The 16,951-nt window shown below is 42.3% G+C and overlaps 4 protein-coding genes across 7 annotated transcripts; 2 read left to right on the top strand and 2 right to left on the bottom strand.

The window, feature by feature from the left end:
- Nucleotides 1–877: 877 nt before the first annotated feature.
- LOC105697363 (tubulin--tyrosine ligase-like protein 12) lies at nucleotides 878–3,433 on the bottom strand. 2 transcript variants are annotated; one of them, XM_012420628.2, is made up of 2 exons: nucleotides 3,351–3,433; nucleotides 878–2,985 (listed from the first exon to the last, which is right to left on the bottom strand). In XM_012420628.2, exon 2 carries the CDS (start codon nucleotides 2,940–2,942, stop codon nucleotides 1,086–1,088), a length of 1,857 nt encoding a protein of 618 aa, XP_012276051.1. In that variant the 5' UTR covers nucleotides 2,943–2,985; nucleotides 3,351–3,433; the 3' UTR covers nucleotides 878–1,085. The 2 variants fall into 2 exon arrangements, with proteins under 2 accessions (XP_012276051.1, XP_012276050.1); XM_012420627.2 differs by having other exon boundaries at nucleotides 3,279–3,400.
- A 522-nt stretch (nucleotides 3,434–3,955) lies between these two features.
- On the top strand, nucleotides 3,956–7,057 carry LOC105697340 (vacuolar fusion protein MON1 homolog A). 3 transcript variants are annotated; one of them, XM_012420586.1, is made up of 8 exons: nucleotides 3,956–3,976; nucleotides 4,594–4,914; nucleotides 4,992–5,314; nucleotides 5,394–5,637; nucleotides 5,737–6,021; nucleotides 6,088–6,278; nucleotides 6,349–6,451; nucleotides 6,542–7,057. In XM_012420586.1, exons 2-8 carry the CDS (start codon nucleotides 4,633–4,635, stop codon nucleotides 6,680–6,682), a joined length of 1,569 nt encoding a protein of 522 aa, XP_012276009.1. In that variant the 5' UTR covers nucleotides 3,956–3,976; nucleotides 4,594–4,632; the 3' UTR covers nucleotides 6,683–7,057. The 3 variants fall into 3 exon arrangements, with proteins under 3 accessions (XP_012276009.1, XP_012276007.1, XP_012276008.1); XM_012420584.1 differs by lacking the exon at nucleotides 3,956–3,976 and adding an exon at nucleotides 3,985–4,526; XM_012420585.1 differs by lacking the exon at nucleotides 3,956–3,976 and adding an exon at nucleotides 3,985–4,463.
- A 166-nt stretch (nucleotides 7,058–7,223) lies between these two features.
- On the bottom strand, nucleotides 7,224–8,416 carry LOC105697341 (pre-mRNA-splicing factor 38). The gene is made up of 3 exons (XM_012420587.2): nucleotides 8,243–8,416; nucleotides 7,739–8,106; nucleotides 7,224–7,673 (listed from the first exon to the last, which is right to left on the bottom strand). Exons 1-3 carry the CDS (start codon nucleotides 8,404–8,406, stop codon nucleotides 7,303–7,305), a joined length of 903 nt encoding a protein of 300 aa, XP_012276010.1. The 5' UTR covers nucleotides 8,407–8,416; the 3' UTR covers nucleotides 7,224–7,302.
- Nucleotides 8,417–9,244: 828 nt separating this feature from the next.
- Nucleotides 9,245–15,077, top strand: LOC105697361 (LHFPL tetraspan subfamily member 3 protein). Its single transcript, XM_012420625.2, has 5 exons — nucleotides 9,245–10,239; nucleotides 10,344–10,538; nucleotides 13,515–13,602; nucleotides 13,676–13,830; nucleotides 13,997–15,077. Exons 1-5 carry the CDS (start codon nucleotides 10,023–10,025, stop codon nucleotides 14,227–14,229), a joined length of 888 nt encoding a protein of 295 aa, XP_012276048.1. The 5' UTR covers nucleotides 9,245–10,022; the 3' UTR covers nucleotides 14,230–15,077.
- The last annotated feature ends 1,874 nt before the right edge of the window (nucleotides 15,078–16,951 follow it).

The raw sequence follows: 16,951 nt of genomic DNA on the forward strand, positions 1-16,951 counted from the left end.
AGGTAAATAAAGGATAGGAAGGAAAAAGAAATATCTTCATTTTTCCGGCCAGGTCTTCTCTGCTCGCTCGTGGATCGACCTAGAGAGCGTCCCATTTGACTCAAAGAGATCTAATTATTTTTCATAATTCCTCTTTCGCGACGTTAAAGCTAGATTCGCGAAAAGTGAGCACTGCGGCTCCGCAAACGTCCCTTCTACCAGACGGTCGTTAAGGAAAACTCGCAAGGCATAAGCCATCCAGGAAACTCCCATTAAACCGTGTAATGTGGCCCCTTACGTTTCCCGGCTAACCGAGGGGCGACTCTTATTTTAACGACGGCCCCAAGAGTGCCTTCGCCATAATTAAGGCGATCCCCGCGAATCACGTTTAAAGATCGCGGAAACTGCGGGCCGCGTTGAATCCCGCAGACGCGCATCCCCGCGCCATTCGCGGGCCCGGCTGCATTATGCATGCATCATTTTCCTCGGTTGAACATTTCACGGGGATGCGGTGTCTGCTTCGGCCTTCCGCCATCCCCGAAAATGGAGTATCGCGCGGAGCCGCTCTAATTGCTTCCTCGTTTATTATTCCATTAAGTACTTTAGTCTCCGTGCGGTGGTATCAAGTTGTGCCCCGGCTGAATTATTCAGCGGACGAGTGTACCTTTAATGCGCTCGAAGATTTCGAGTGGCTTTCGTTTTCTACGCCCAACTGGGAATGGGAGAACCCTCCACCCAAAGAAACGAGGTGTGAAAACGCCATGGCTCCACAGATCTAAAGTGAGCAAAATAATTAAAAGGGGCCAATTGCAAGGTTGCACCATGCTATGATCAAATTATTCCAGAAGGATGAAAGTACCTTAATATAGCGACGACTACCAAAGGCATACAGGATGCGTTGGCGATAAATGAGAAATTTATTCATTTGCGTTAATTGTGGGACAGAAATTTTCGGTGTACATCAGTCGAGTATGTAAAATGTTCTCTGCAAATCGGAATGCAGTGTCTACGGTTGCACGGTGTTTCTGAAAAAGTATCCTTAAACTTATCTTTTACATGTTAGAAGTGCGCGGTAGAACGGCAGTGGCGAAGTCTTGGCCGGTTGTTTAGGACTTCGGGAAGAGATCGTAGATCGGCGCGTCGGCGTCCACCTTGTCGAGGAACAGGCATTTGAAGATGTCGTTATAAAAGTTGGGATAGTACTCGCAGGCTCGCTTGCAGTCCGGTGAGAAGTTGAACTCCAACAGTACAGGCTCCATGCCTTCTTCGTCCCATTGGAGCATTAAATCCACTGCATAGAGAGCTCTGCTTTGCGGGGAGTGAGCGATCCCTTTTGGTGGTTCGGCGGCTACTGCGGCTTCGAAAACTTCTTTCAGCATCTGCATTATCTTTGGTTCTATGTGCTCCTTCCAAGGATACAGTGGATACTGTTGCTGCCACTTCTTCACAAAGTCCTCGCATTTAATATGACAGAGTGCCTCTTCGGAGTAATTCATTACGGTGAAGTGCTGCTCGTAGACATCGAAGTTGTCTAGACCGAACTGCTTGTTGGCAAATCGCAGAAAGAAATTAGTGTAAACATATGCTGATAATGGTTTTACTGATTTCAGCAGGACGACGTATCTGATGTCGAACTTGACTTTCCCAATCTCCGTTCTTAGGTACAGGATTGGGTCGAAGATGTACTTCTGTGCAACTTTTGGACCAGTAGCAGGCAACTTCAATATGTAATACAAATTGTTCGTAATGTGGGTATCCAAACCTCTTGCTAGGTTCCAGGGCTTGCAAATCCAGTAGTTATCCAGGGACTTGGCTTCTCTATTCTGGAAGTAGGAGACAAACTCCACAAGCTCTGTGCTTAAATTGTATGTCGTTGGTAGCCATTTCGGAAATGTATCTAAAGTTAATGGGTCGTATTTGGATTCACCTGCTTTCCTTCTACAAATGATTGACAGTAAGTCCTTAACGGTTAAAACGTGTTCAAAGGGAAACTGATTAACGAAGACCCGAGGGGATTTAGTGCTCAGGGTTTTGTAGTCTTTAAAGTGAGTCGTCAACCACAAGATATCTGCTTCCTCTTCGTTGGAGACTATTTCAAATGCTGGATCGTTTAAATACTCGTTTACAAAGGAATACTGGGAGTACACTTTGAGCTTTGTATTCTCTAAAATTTGTAGGGTATTCGTGACTGTTTCTTCCGGCAAAGTCTCCTCAATATGACCAGATAAAAAGTAAGATTCATCTGGTTCCACTTGCACAAAATTTTCCTGAATGAAGTTATTAGTTTTCCAAGGAAGTAGTAATGCTCGACGCTTGTTGGGATCATTTGTTACTCCTTCTACATAATCTCTAGTAATTTCAGCTTCAAATGGAACATCTTTAATCGGAAACAGAAGAGTGTACGTGACTCCTTCGGATGCATAAAGGAAGGGCACTGTTCTAAAATTTGGATCATCACTGTGATTAATTGCTGAACCCAGCTCATCCATAATGTACCAAATCGGCAGTCGTTCTTCTATTGTAGAAGCATTACCGAGTGAGAAAAAGCTATTAAATCTCCACATTTCAGAGAGTACAAATTCAAGCTTCTCATCTTCTGCCCTATCCTTATCGAAACCCATAAGATTACTCATACGATCTAATAACCCTGGAACTTGGACCAGATTTCGCCTCGCAGTTTTAACATCATATGTCCATGCATGATCTACGAGGAAAATATTATTTGGATCCTTTGCAGAAATTCCATCTTCTTTTACTATATAAACTTTCCAAATTGGATCATTGTTCTCTTTTTCGCCTTCAGCATACTCTAAACGAACGATCTCAAAACTATCTCCAGCATCAAAGGTATGACGTTGCAGTTTTGTGCACAAAGTGGACCAAAAAATCTGTGGAACACCCGAAGACACCAACTGTGGTTGATGGTTGCGTAAAAATGCTTGGTAAGGATCAGTCCCATCCATGTTTATAAGTTCTTTGCCCAGAACTCACAAGACGCAGTCTTCTCTTCAAGAAAAATTAAAAAAAAAGTTTAACATATTTTCTACTTAACAAATGTATATAGACTAATATTATAGAGTTCATTATGAATAGAATCTAGAAAGTAGTGTAACTTAAAATACAGGAACCATTTGACATAAGACAAAAATATCACATCTGTAGGACGTCAGTCGTTACCAAATGAAGCCGATTCATATGCATAACCTCAGAAACTGACACCCGATGGACGTCCGCCGGTTACTTTTCGTTTTCTTATTTTATCTTATATATAATCAAAGTTATACTATACAGAAACTTACGAATAGTAAAACAAGTAATAATAGTTATTTCTCTCTGTTTTTATATTCTTACACAGCTCAAACGTCGCTTACGTTTTCAAACCGTTTTCTTTCTTCTCAAACCAGAAGCAATTAAACATGGCGACCAATGGCAACCAATGGGAACTTAAGAGCGCTTGCGCGAAAATGAAACAAACTCTAGGCAGAGACAGAGACGAGTTGGGAGACAGAGATGAGTTGGTAGATTGCTCACGGGCAGGATCGTGAGATCGCATCCTGTGCTGCCCTCTGGTTTCGTACGTTAGCTTTCACCGTTTTTTGCCCCCAAGGGCGGCGCAACGAATTTCTGATAGGAGCTCCGCATCACGTCGACTTCGAGGCAACAATGTACTTAATAGTAGTAGATAAGTAGATAAAGTCAAATGGAGCGTTACGAATGTTCTTCCCTTACCATAAAAAGCAAGCAGTGTTGGTAAGCGTAGGTAAGCCACCACCATCAACTGCCGCATGGTATTACCATCACGAGTACGTGAGCCGCAAACGGCGACTGGTAGATGGTACCGCCATCGCGAGTGCGCGAGCTCCTATCAGAAATTCGTTGCGCCGCCCTTGGGGGCAAAAAACGGTGAAAGCTAACATACGAAACCAGAGGGCAGCACAGGATGCAATCGCACAACCCTGCCCGTGAGCAATCTCCCAACTCATCTCTGATCCTGCCCGTAAGCAATCTCCCAACTTATCTCTGACAGAGATCACTATTTCGCTTAAAAATTTGTGCCGAGCCAGTTCATATGAATGGTCTCGTATTCTCACCACCATAACGTTATGTAATACCGTCAGCTACTCATTTTTCACATTTTCGCTAAATTTGCTTTACGTAGTAGACCCCCTGGTCCCACGACATGCCCACGAAACGATATTGTTTTTCACACAGTAATAAAATATTTTAGAAGCAATGCGAATAAATTAATAAAACATATGAAAGTTCACACTACATCGTTTCGTGAAATTCGAGGTTCATTTAAAATATCATTGAAAATAAAAGAAATACCGTATAAAAATCAAAGACGAGTTGGAAGATTGCTCACGGGCTGTGTAGCGCAATCGTGTTCTGTGCTGCCTTCGGTAGAGAACCTGATACCCCCCTTTAGCGGTGAATAGCGGCTAGTAGCGGCCCAACTCAGGGCAAACAATTGTTTGGAATAGGTTAGCATATGAGGGTCATGAGATGAGAACAGGTGTACGCTGTCCCTCAGCTCACTTGTGCTGGTACTTATCGTTGTCAAAAGCAGCGACTAGATGTCAATCAAGCAGGTAACTTTGGAATCGTTTAAAGACTCGACAGTGGTTGCTGAGCCAGAACACAACGTAGGAAATGGCTTCCACGACCGTCAAAGACATGTCGAACGTGGAGGACGTGATAGCCGAACCAGGCATCGAGCCCGGAGCATCGGCAGAACCGATGCTGGTCACTACTGACAATTTTGAAGAATATGAACAAGAGATGAGTAGTAGCCTAGACGACAGACAAATGAATGAAAGTACTGCTAGTACTATCTCTGAGATCCAGGAAGACGCTCAGGAAGTCCCTCCGACAACCTCGGTGATGAGTCCTCTGGATCTCAAACAGAAAACTTCGCTGGATGATTCCAAAGTGGTACATAACATAATGGTTATCCAGTGATAGATGGAACGAGAGAAGAAAAATTCTGAAAAGGGTGTCTTGTCTTTCAGGAGGAGGCAGCGAAACAAGTGGGACAGTGCAATTTAGATGCGGATCCCTTGCGGTGTAAGACATGGCTCTCGCAAAAGAAGCATATTTTTGTTTTAAGCCAAGCAGGGAAGCCAATTTATTCAAGGCATAGCTCAGAGGATAAGTTAGTTACCGTAATGGGAGTTATGCAAGCACTGGTCTCTTTTGTCCAATCAGGCGATGATATGATAAGATCAGTTCATGCTGGAGATACAAATTTTGTCTTTTTGGTGAAAGGACCACTGATATTGGTAGCAATTTCTAAGACATTGGAAAGTGTTCAACAACTCATTATGCAGCTAACGTATGTAGATGTATAGATGTTCTTCTCTTTATATAAAATAGTTCCATTAAAAATGTGTAGTTATTTTGTTTTCTTACAGATATGTATATAATCAGATTCTCTCTGTTTTAACTCAGTCACGACTGACTAGCGTTTACGAGCAAAGAAGGAACTATGACTTGAGAAGATTATTGAGTGGCAGTGAAAGACTGATAGATCATTTATTAAATTTCATGGATCGAGAACCAGCATTTTTCTTAGGTGCAATTAAGTGCTTACCTCTAGTTCCTGCTATGAGAGATAACATTGCGCAGATCATTATCCAGACTTGTGGCAAAATTAAGGTAACGATGGAAAGTAAAACCTTACTTGAAATATAAAACTAAGTGATGTCATAAATTGATATGCACTATCATTGTTCTAATGATTGTTCTAATTTCTAGAATTTAGTCTTTGCAATTCTACTAGCCAATAATCAACTGGTGACTTTGGTTAGAATGAAAAAATACTCTATACATCCTACAGATTTACATTTGATCCAAAATTTGGTTGACAGTTCAGAGTCATTTAAAAGTGCCGAAAGTTGGACACCAATATGTTTACCAAAGTTTGATGCTAATGGTTATATGCATGGACATGTCTCTTACTTGGCTGAAGATTGTCAAGCATGCTTGTTACTTTTGACGGTAGACAGAGATGTATTTTTTACACTTTCTGAAGCAAAACAAGTAAGCTACACTTTATTATACATATTTCTTGTATGATGCAATTCACCTCATTTTAATTAATTTTAGAAAATTGTGGAAAAGCTTAGGCGAACAAATTGCTTGGAAGCTATAAACGAGTCCATGAATAAAACATCTGTTACGATCGCTGAAATAGGATTACCTGAAATGCGACATGTTTTGTATAAATGTAAGAGCACTGCTCAGTTTTGGTGCCCAGCATTCCAAGCACCTTATACAACTGAAGAAGAAATTGAAAGGTTATTTCATTTTTTTTCCCTTTGAAAATAACTATGCCAATCATTTAACATTACTTTTTAAATATCGCAGGCTGCTCGGGTTGTATCAATGCTTGCATCACAAATTGCACGCTCCGAGTAGGCCATTGAAGTTAATCTTTCAACAATTAGAGAAAGAAACAATGTTCACATGGGTATGTATTTTAAAAAATAATTGAAATATTCAGCAGTGTAGCATATATAGTCAGACACAATGTAAACCTCTTTTACATCCCTGAATTTAGCTAACAGCTGGCTTTGAACTATATGCAACATTTGAACCCCTTGTTACAAAACGAGATGCCATTGAAGCTGTGAGCAAACTCTTAAAGTGGTTAAAGAAGGAAGAAGAGAGACTGTTCATCCTAAATCCACCAACATTTTAAAGACTCAAAATAAGTGATCTTTCGATCTAAATAAATTAAGATTATTATTTGCTTAAACTGTCAAAGTTAAAAATATGTAGGTAAATATCTCATTTTTAAGAAAGATTCAAATGAAATTACCACCAGAGCTAAGCAGCAATGATTACACTTTCAATTTGATTAATTATTGTTGTAAATAAAACTGTTTTGCAATTAAACAATGAAGTTGTAATATTAGTTATCTTTTTTAATTATAATCAATATTATAGATGCTGCTTACATCTGGTTACTATTTAGATTGTCACTCCTTCCATCTGTACATTTTATATGTCATAGCTACTGAGGTTAACTAGAATTTATGTAACATAAGTAATACGAAAAACATTGTAAATAGAATACTGTCTGTGTAATATTTTCTTTTTCTCCCTATAAATTTGACACATGACATTCCGACAGTAATATATAAAGGCAGTTGATACAGAAGATTAATTGTTCACTTAAGTTTGAAATCAGTTACATTTTCAAAGACACGCAGCATCGAGCTTGACAATAAAAGAAATACTAGTCAAAACATTTTTTTTTTAATCGTCAATTCTTTATCATCTATGTCTTATAAGGTACAATTAAAATGAAGTAGATTTTTAATGCCTATTTCGATCACGATCTCTTCTTCTATCACGATCCCTTTCTCTCTCTCTCTCCCTTTCATCTCTTCGATATCGATCCTTTTCCCTTTCTTTATCCTTATAAGAAGAAGAGTGGGTTTTCGGTGATTTACTTCGCTTCCTTTCCCTTCTGTCCCTATCCCGATCTCGGCTTCTCGATCGTTTCTCTCTATCAGATTTTTTGTCAGATCGAGAATGCCTTTTATCACGGTCTCTATGGCGATCTCTGTCTCTTTCATACTCCTCAGACCGTTTCCGTATTTCTTCTTTAAGAGGAGCTATATCTTCATCTTCCGATGTTTCGATGCCCTCATCCATATCATCCTCCAGTGCCGAGACTTTAGCCTCTGAAAAAAATGAATAAATGTAATACGATATACTTCTAAATAAAAGAGACCAAAATCAATCTTACCTAATTCGTTATTTTCTTCTAAGACATGTCGCTTCTGAATTCTTGGAAGTATCACGTCACAGCACCGTTCTTCCCTAAGGAGATCGTCTATGAACTCATCCATGTGAATCAATTCAAATTGTCCCTGCTTATTCTGCCGCCTTAATTTACGGTTGTCATTGAACAAAGGTTCCAGATATTTGTAACAATCCAACGACGTTCCCGTCAGGCGCATATATAATGCTCCCAACGCTCTGACGTATTTAAATTCTTCATTTTTTATAAACTCGACTATGATATCTTTTTCAGGTTGGATTTGCAACATCTTTAAGATAAGGCAGAGGAACGGCGTTGGCTTCACATTGCCACCGAAAACACCGCCAATATACCTGTGCATTTAAGAGGAATCCTATAGAAAATGATTTATGACCTCTTTTACGTAAATATACAAATATATGAACAATACAAAATATAATAAACAGAATAAACATTGTAGGTAGGATCGATTGGTACTAGGTTACTAACCTCAATTCCATCGCTTTGTCTACAAGAAGTTCCGCGGTTAAGGCAAAACATTCTTCTTTCCAGTATTTCGAGTCGTAAATGCGAGATCTGATGATTTTTTCCACTAAATATTGCGGATTTGTGCCGCGAATTGATTTCGCGTCTTTCACCGTGCGATTCGCCATCTTTTACGGCGCGCCGACGCCAACGACGACTCGTGGATTTCAGATGAACTAAATCACTAACCATCCATGACATAGAACGGAAACTAATAATCGACGAAGTAACGATTTAACGCAATGGCGCAAATGGCGCGAACATTTCATATTCACCGTCACCGCCTAGTAATTGAATTCGCTTTAATCGCTAATGCTTATCTGATAACCCCAATAAAATGAAAACCTTGGATAAATATACGGAAACAAGGCTTCACAATTTAATTACTCTAAAAACAGTAACTCGAAGAAAGTTCTGCTCATCTTGATTCCATGCATAACTAAGTCCTTCAACTTTCAACCCATTGAGTAGATCTGCATTCTCGTCTCGTACTCGAGAAAGAACGGCTTTCCGGAATGTCCGACATTTTGGAAATCTCTTTCGCTGACATGCATATATGTATTTATGCCAACTAGAGGTCACGACTCCGTCAATCGTTGTCCTTGACGATTTTTTAGATTAACCCCGAGCCTTTTCTGAGTCCAAGGCATTGAATTAAATCCTGTTCATGTAGTGCTTTCATTTTTTTAGGTATGTTCTTCTAGGTAACTCTTGGGAAAGGGTCGCGTCTCGGCTGCCAGGCGTTGAACTCCCCAGGCGCGTCGAGTGCGCACATATTTTGTCGATGCATCACTCGGGCCCGGGGTTACTTTCTCAGCCCCAGGAGAACAGAGGCCAAGCCAAGGGGACCGATATCTTTGAGAACCTCTGCCAGCCACGTCCGTCTTGAAGCGAGGAACGGGGCTGTAATAAAGGCTCTATCCCCTCTTCCGTAGAGCCGCCTTTCGCTGTCAAGCTAGTTGGGGCCTCATTCAGTAGGTCCTGTACGCGCGCAGGTATATTCTCTCTCACCTGGCGACTTGGCCTCACCTGGGCCGCCATCTTGGAACCACCGGGTGCCGTCCTTAAAACATTTCCCGTCTCGACAGAAAACCCAGCTATCCGCGCTATGCAGTCGCCCGTGCAGCTGCAGCTGCAGAACGTCGACCACCACTCGAAGACGCCACTTTGACAGCTCTCCGTGTCAATATCCGACGAGCTCGAGGACTTCGGATTGACTCAATCGACGCTTGTTCCGATAAACACCAAACTACCTGTGAATCACGAAAGTCATACCGCTCGTCGATATTTTAACGCGCGAGTGGCGGATACCGGAAATTATTCGCAAATCGATAAACTAATTCTGCCGTGTAAATGGTGAATTGTTCTGTGCTCAAATTTACTCGGGTCCCCTGTCAACGCCGTGGCGCAAACAAATGAATGTCCTCCTGACATTAAGCGCGGTTATCGAACCCAGATTGTGCCAATAAGATGCTGAGAGAATTGTCGCATTGACAAGCCGAAGTGTACCCAGAGCCTCTTTACCGCGTTAAGATTAAATAAATTAAAATCTCGTTTAGTTTAATTATCTCCCAATTTAAGCAGTGATAAAGGATTCTACACGGTGTTCGCTGAAAATGGAACTGGTAGCTCTAGCCACAAGGAGCCCTTAAAAGTCACTTTGACAGACCGAACTACTAGCAATAATCGGAACGTCAGAGATTGAGTTGACGATTCGGCAATCCTTCGTGGTAAATCGTTCAAAATGGGCTCCAAAATCGAATACGTAGAATCCTCCCATATGTATGCGACGAATTATATAAGGAACTCAAAGGCGATCGGCGTTTTATGGGGAATATTTACCATATGCTATGCCATTATCGGAGTGGTGGCTTTCGTCACTCCTGAGTGGCTGGGCGATTTGGAGCACGAGAATCCTGGAAGGTTTGGCCTCTGGACAAGATGTAGCTATGGCGGAAACGGTAATAATTAATTCCTGCGCATTTACGCCCCCCCCCCCCCCTATAAATCAGTTTACCCCTTATCCTTGAATCATTTAAGTTAATTATGTAATTCCTTGCAACAGGGGAACTTGGCGAAGAGTGCATCGGGAGACTGGACGATCTGTCAACAATCGCCAGCATCCCTTTCAGAGCGAGCACCATCCTTGTGGGAATAGCAGTTGTCATCGCATTGTTGGCGATATGCGCGATGCTTCTCTTCTTCTTCTGCCAAAGCACAACCGTTTTTTACATATGCGCCTGGATGCAGGTGATTTCCGGTAAGCCGCTTCTGTGTACTCTACTCCCGATCGTAAAACGAGTGAAAGTAAAGCCTAGTAGAGAGACTAATTGCAGATAGAATAATTATAGCTTCGGGTAATCCAGGGATAGGTAGTACGCATTAAACCTATGTTTACCATAAACTTGCAAGGCCTGCGTCATGAGGAAGCGTTTCGCAAGGAAATGGGAGGCGTGGAGAGATTCTTTCCAGGGAAATCTCAGTTTTTCTAGTTTCTTGATAATCTCAGGAGTTACCTTTTGTAAGAGTCCGTAAACGCGCTAATATACCATCCGGGACGGATTCACTTTCGATGAAAGATTACAAAGCGACGTTTTAGAAAGTGCACTGCACTCCACTCGCGTCACAGCCCATTACGAGCCGCGATCCTGCAATGCTTTATCATTGCTACGTAATTGTAAATTGCACCGATGCAGAGGAACGGCTCGGCAGGAAGTGACGTAACGCCGTTGTTCGGTACGCTCCCATCGTTGTACAACCGATGCGTCAAATTGTACGATTTCGAGGCAATTTGCCGTGACGATCTCGACGGATCATGTCGGTAATAATTGTATACACGGTGAGTTATTTCGAACGGTGGCTTCGGGGGCAATTCACGAGTTTGATTAAAGCCGTTGCATCATGGAGAGTAATGGGAGCTGAAAATATAAACAGAATTGCACAAGAGTTTTCAAGTAGTTTGCCCTTGGCGGTCTGCTGACTCTTCGGTTACTCTTTAAGGCAATTGTGTCACAAGAACGGCATAATGGCTTTGATATTACGATTTGGAATAATCAATCGCGTATTGCATCTTAAGGTATTCATGGTTCTGGGTGTCGTTAATGAACGGACTTTTTGTACACTTTCTGGTAAATTTCTGAATTACCCGCCTATTCGAAGCCGTGCACATCGAGAGTTCATTCGACTCTCCGTGCAGCGAGTTACGAAAGAGCCTTTCCAATGTTAACTCCGCAGTACAAGTTACACGGCAAATAGCCACACCACGCGGGTTTATATCCTTCGTTAAAAACTTACACGAAGTTGCACAAGTGAGCACGCATTTGCAGGTGCCAGCAGTTGGGGCATGGAAATTTTTTATTCGCGTAATGACTGGAGCAGCTATTCTCTAAATTTGTATACAACCTAGAAACAAGAGTGTAACCCTGTACCGAGCATTCTCATTCTCAGGGTATTATGATTTCCACGGTTCTCCTTAACCCTTTGAGGACGGAGCTCTTTTGACATATGGACGAAATTCATGAAGACGTGCAGGCAATATTGGACCAAATGTCGGACGCATATATGCGGCGGTAGTCCGCAAAGGGTTAAAAGGAATGATTTTTCCACGGTGACGGGTTCGGTTTTACATTTGACCGGGCAAATTGGTTGTCAAAGAAAATTACGAGTTAAGAGAAGGAGCCCCGTTATCTGTCTTTGTAAACGAGAGATTACAGTGCTCGTACGACTGGTCTCCATCTTAGCAATGAAATGTAGAATAGACCGTTATAATGTACAGAACAACCGGTACCGTTGACCGATGCCTTCGTTATCGACGTACTTTGTCGATGGACGATAACGCACCGTTTAATACTCGTAAAGCATCCAAGACGGGCTTAATATTTTCCATTCGCTCGGTCAACCGAAACCCCCTGATAACTTTTCTGACTTTCTAGAAGAGAATTTTGCTGGAACATGATAGAAGAAGTGCGTTAGCATCGAGTCAGCTTTTCGCGTACACCTTGTCGTAACCGTTGACCGACTTTAAGGGCGTTGACACGTTTCGGCGAAGCCGTGACTAATTGCGATATTCCGTGCCAAAAGGCCGAAATCAATTGATTATATGCGAGACTTAGGGCTAGTTTTCACTCTTATAGGAATACAAAATAGAATAGCCGGAGTAGTGGAAGAAAATATCGCTACCCAACGACTTGGAGTAATTTCGTGAATATTCTAAAGAATTCCAGACCATTTTCGCGAGGTCTTCGGCGAAGTGAAATGAGAGAGAGAGCAATGTTTCGCTGCACCCGTTCTTGCATGTAGTTTCGGACTACAAGTGAAAGTCGACGGATCGACTTGTCAAGATCTAAGAAAAATCACTGCCCGATGATTGGGCTCGCTGCCAAAGACCGTTTCCCCGGTTTCAGAGAGCTGAGAGGCGCAAACACACATTCATTGGTCAATCGGAAGTGACCGTTTCCTGGCAGCGGTCAGAAGCAAATCTTCCTTACCTGGACGATAGACCAGTCTCAGGAAGGACTTTCCAATTTCGACATTTGCACGCAACTAATGGCCGTTTCAGGTCGGCAGATTCCAATCTAGGTTAACCTCCACTGTAGCCAGAAAATCCCCATTAAAATTCTGATCCCGCGTCAGCGCTGAAATAAAATTTACCGGGAATTATAATTTACGAATGACCCTATTTATTAATTACTTAAAGAGTTTTAATTTCAACGGGATAGCCTGCCACTTTGCCGACAATTTTCATGTCTGCCGCGTCGCGAAGCTACAGCTACAGTTAGAAAAGTTGTCTCTCCGGTTCCTTTCACCGTCGACCTCGCTTCGCCTTTCCAACCTAAGAGTGGATGTATCACCTAAATGGCAAACAGTTACGCGATTTTACAAGTATATAGAACGACGTGAAATCAATGGGAAGCTATTCCCAGCCCCTCCCCATCCAAGAATTAATTCTTCCACGCAACGAGGCTTTCTCGAAGAGCATTGTTACCGGTAAAATTACTCTCCCAGCGGATGCATAAATGGATCAATTTCTCTGAGTTATGTAGGCATTACAATTGCCTAGACTTTCCTTTCAGTTTTACGACGCCAAGATCATTAACGAGCGAAGTCTTGCAGAACAATGTCAGGGTTGTCACGTCCATCGAGTAGATTGCACTCGGAAGAGGCTTAACATTCGATGTAACGTTATCGAAAGCGTTAACTGCATGATTTAAAAAATATTTAAATTTCATCGTTGCAGCCGTGTGCATGGCAATCGGAGTTTGCGTCTACCCCCTGGGCTGGGACTCTCCATTAATTCGAGCCGTCTGCGGAGCTTCTGCATCCAGGTAACGTCTTCCAATGATCCTCATTTACAATGCAAATTGCAGCGATAACGTAATCGTTCGATATTCCTTCTAGATACAACCCAGGGGCATGTGCGGTAAGATGGGCGATTCCATTGGCGGCCATCGCTGCTCTGGATGCGACGACTTTAGCGGCCCTTGCTTTTATCTTGGCATCGCGTCACGTCAGACTACAGCCGGAACCATTTAACAATGGGTCCCTGTACAAAGGTAAACTGTCTCATTATGAAAATAAACTGGCGCATCTGAATAGCCTAGCGTGAAGGTAAACTGCAGACGTGCGCTCAGCTCATCATTTTCTAATTCAATGATTTTTCCCACCAATTTTCCGACGATTACTTCAGGTGCAATTAAGATATCGCTCCTTTCGTTACAGGCGAGGTGAACCCGGGGTATGTAAACGAGGCCCAGAGTGTCGCAGGGTCCAGGAAGTCCTTATCGTTGAGGCCGGTACTTCTGGTGGCGCCTCCGGAACAAGACCGCTACAGCGAACTCTCCAGGGCCAAATCGCACTCGCATCACAGTCTTTATTCGCCGGCTCCTTCGCATCCGGTTCACACAATGTCGACGAACACCTTGAGTCATTCTCAGCATAACTTCCAGCTCTAGACGCCCCTCGATACGAGATGAGGAACCTACCAGGAAGCGGCTCCGTGTACATACTGATTACGCCGTGACTTATCACTATCCACACCGGATGAGCTTCTATCCGGTGTTAAGTTCTACACCCTGAGAACTTTGCTGAAAATGACGTCAAGTTTCATCTCTCCCAGAACTTTGCGTCCTAACTGGAGGATCAATATCGATAAAAACGACCAGGCAGAAGATTATTTTCAATTAGGCAGATTAAAGGAGATTCACGACTGAAAATCGTTGATAATCATCTGTGCCTTGCGGACGCGATGTTGAATGCTTTACCATTTCGGCTTTCGAAAAATTTGCCTTTTTATTACTTACGAGTTCTTTTTTCGATCTTCTTAGAGATAGTGGAAAGAGAAATTTACCATTAAGCGCAAGTAGCTGAGTAAATAATAGTTGCCCGAATTGTTCCGACCTTTAGGGAATTGTTATTCGGTAGCGCTAGGCGTGTATCTTAATTTTACCGTGTATATTGATCCCGTGTTATGTGCTAGTTTGGATTGATTCGAAATTTATGTCGCGAGAAAATTTAGTCATTTACGGACGAAAGAGTTAGAAGTTTATTTACGTTATTTAGAGTATTACAAATATGTACACAATGCTCAGTTTCATTAAAACGAGACGGCTATTTAAGTTTTGTACTAACCTGAGTATTTTATCGTATAACTTTTTGATCGTTTTATCTATTTTTCTGAAATTGTACGTCGAAAGGTGCGAATTTGTGTTTTTACATGCAAGCTTCAATGGATGTACAATAGTAATGTTATATCCGCGCCCTGTATACATATTAAACCGAAATAGATTTTTACGTTCGGTAAGAGATTTTTTAATCGCGATAAAGATACCTGCCATTATGTTTGTTCTGCAATTATATATCAGTAAAAAAATATTCACGACGGTAACTTACCGACTGTCAATGAATTGCCGATCTCTCGTCAAAGTAAGATGTCGCCGTCAGGACGAAGCATTGATATTCCTGTAAAATAAAGATGTAATCGATTTTAATGACATTAACAAAATACATCGAGTACGACGGACACCATTAACATTTTGACTAGTGTATTTAATGATATGATACAGGACAGTTTTCTTTATCAGGAGATAGTGAACATTTAAGAACTCTTACGGCTGTCATCGAAGTCGTCGTAGGTAGACAAGGTAGCAGGCAAAACTTAACGCATTGAATGAGAACTTGTTCTAAAATACGAAAAATCTAGTTTATTAAATATTACCATCAGAAGTGGCAAACTTGTCAACCTACAAGTCTTCTTTGGTCGAGGATACTATAGTACAGAACTACTCTACTTTATGGTTACTGACAACTAATTCTATGCTGCCGACGAAATCATAAGAAGGATTTTAACGGGCAGCCCTTTCTGGAAATTATTTCCCGGGTTTAGAAATTATTTTCCAAAAAGTTACGAGTAAGGATTTCAAGCGACCCGAATTCTTTCGAATTCCTTCACGACCTCTTTTCCTGTACCTCGTTGATTTCAAAATCATCTACGAACGATTCCTCCTAACGTCGCGGATATCGGCATGGAAGGAACCACCAGAGGAACTTTTTCCGTCAACGTACTTTCTCTCCTACGTCTCAAAAACGTGTGAAAGCGCCTTGGGTATGCCAAGACATGGTAATACTTCGTAAGAGTAATCGGTGGCAATAAATAAAACAGCCCGTCAGGATCGCAGACCACTTTCGAGGCGCTTCGTCGGGATTAATCGCTAACAGGAATCTTGAAATGTGGAAAAAGGATAGGGTCGTAACGTAAAGTCGAGAGCACAGAATCCACTGCCGGGACATTTCCGCGATACCATCAACGAGGGTGACCGCCATGCGATAATAAATCTCGAATGAAAACAGGATTTAGAATATTACGAAATCAATTCCTTCCTCGGACGCCATTTTGACGCGGGAAGCAAGACGGTTCCCTCGCCGGGGGTAATACCGATCGTTACAATAAATATGTCAATGAGTTACACGACAAGCTACGAGCTACAATACTTTTCCACCTCGTCACACATCCTACCACGAATTTGCAGGGTTCCATGCCGGTGAGATGCTTCGAATTCCCCATTTCTATTTTTTTTCCGACATTTTTATCGCAAGTCACAAAGAGAAGAAATAATACACGAGGTAAGTAAACGCCGCAGAGGGCGCGTAATTTGCGGTAACGGCCTCACTTTTGCGAAGAGAGCGTTTACGGCGCATTAATTGGCTTCCTACGAGGAGGGAGCAGGGTAAAGCCGTTTACAACGTTGTAAAGGGTCACAGGAGGAGTCTTCCGCGGTGTTTACTTCCCTTTTTACCCGCGCACTGACCACGTGTCGTATCCGACTTATATTACACCGCGCGTGCATCTCACATCGAGTGCAATAACGCACCCATGACACTCTCCCGAATGCGTTTATGAGTTTATGGCGCCGGGCATTGCATCTAAGGCTGGCGGCAGGCTTTCGTGTCCCCCGTTCAATCTTGCGGTTCTGCATTTTTACGATTTTACGTGCGAGCCTTAAGAGAGACCGACGATCTCGGGTAATCCGACGAGCGCGGCTAATTGCACGGTAATTGCGCCCGATACGATTTCCTCCTCTCAATTTTCCGACCTTTCCGTCTATTAGATTGAAAAACGCTCGAGTTAGATACGTAAATTTTAAGCCACGGCCGCGGTCAGCAAACTTCAGCTGTTCG

This window comes from Orussus abietinus, unplaced genomic scaffold (assembly GCF_000612105.2).
Source record: "Orussus abietinus isolate OABI.00-Male unplaced genomic scaffold, Oabi_2.0 scaffold42, whole genome shotgun sequence".
Classification (NCBI taxonomy): domain Eukaryota; kingdom Metazoa; phylum Arthropoda; class Insecta; order Hymenoptera; family Orussidae; genus Orussus; species Orussus abietinus.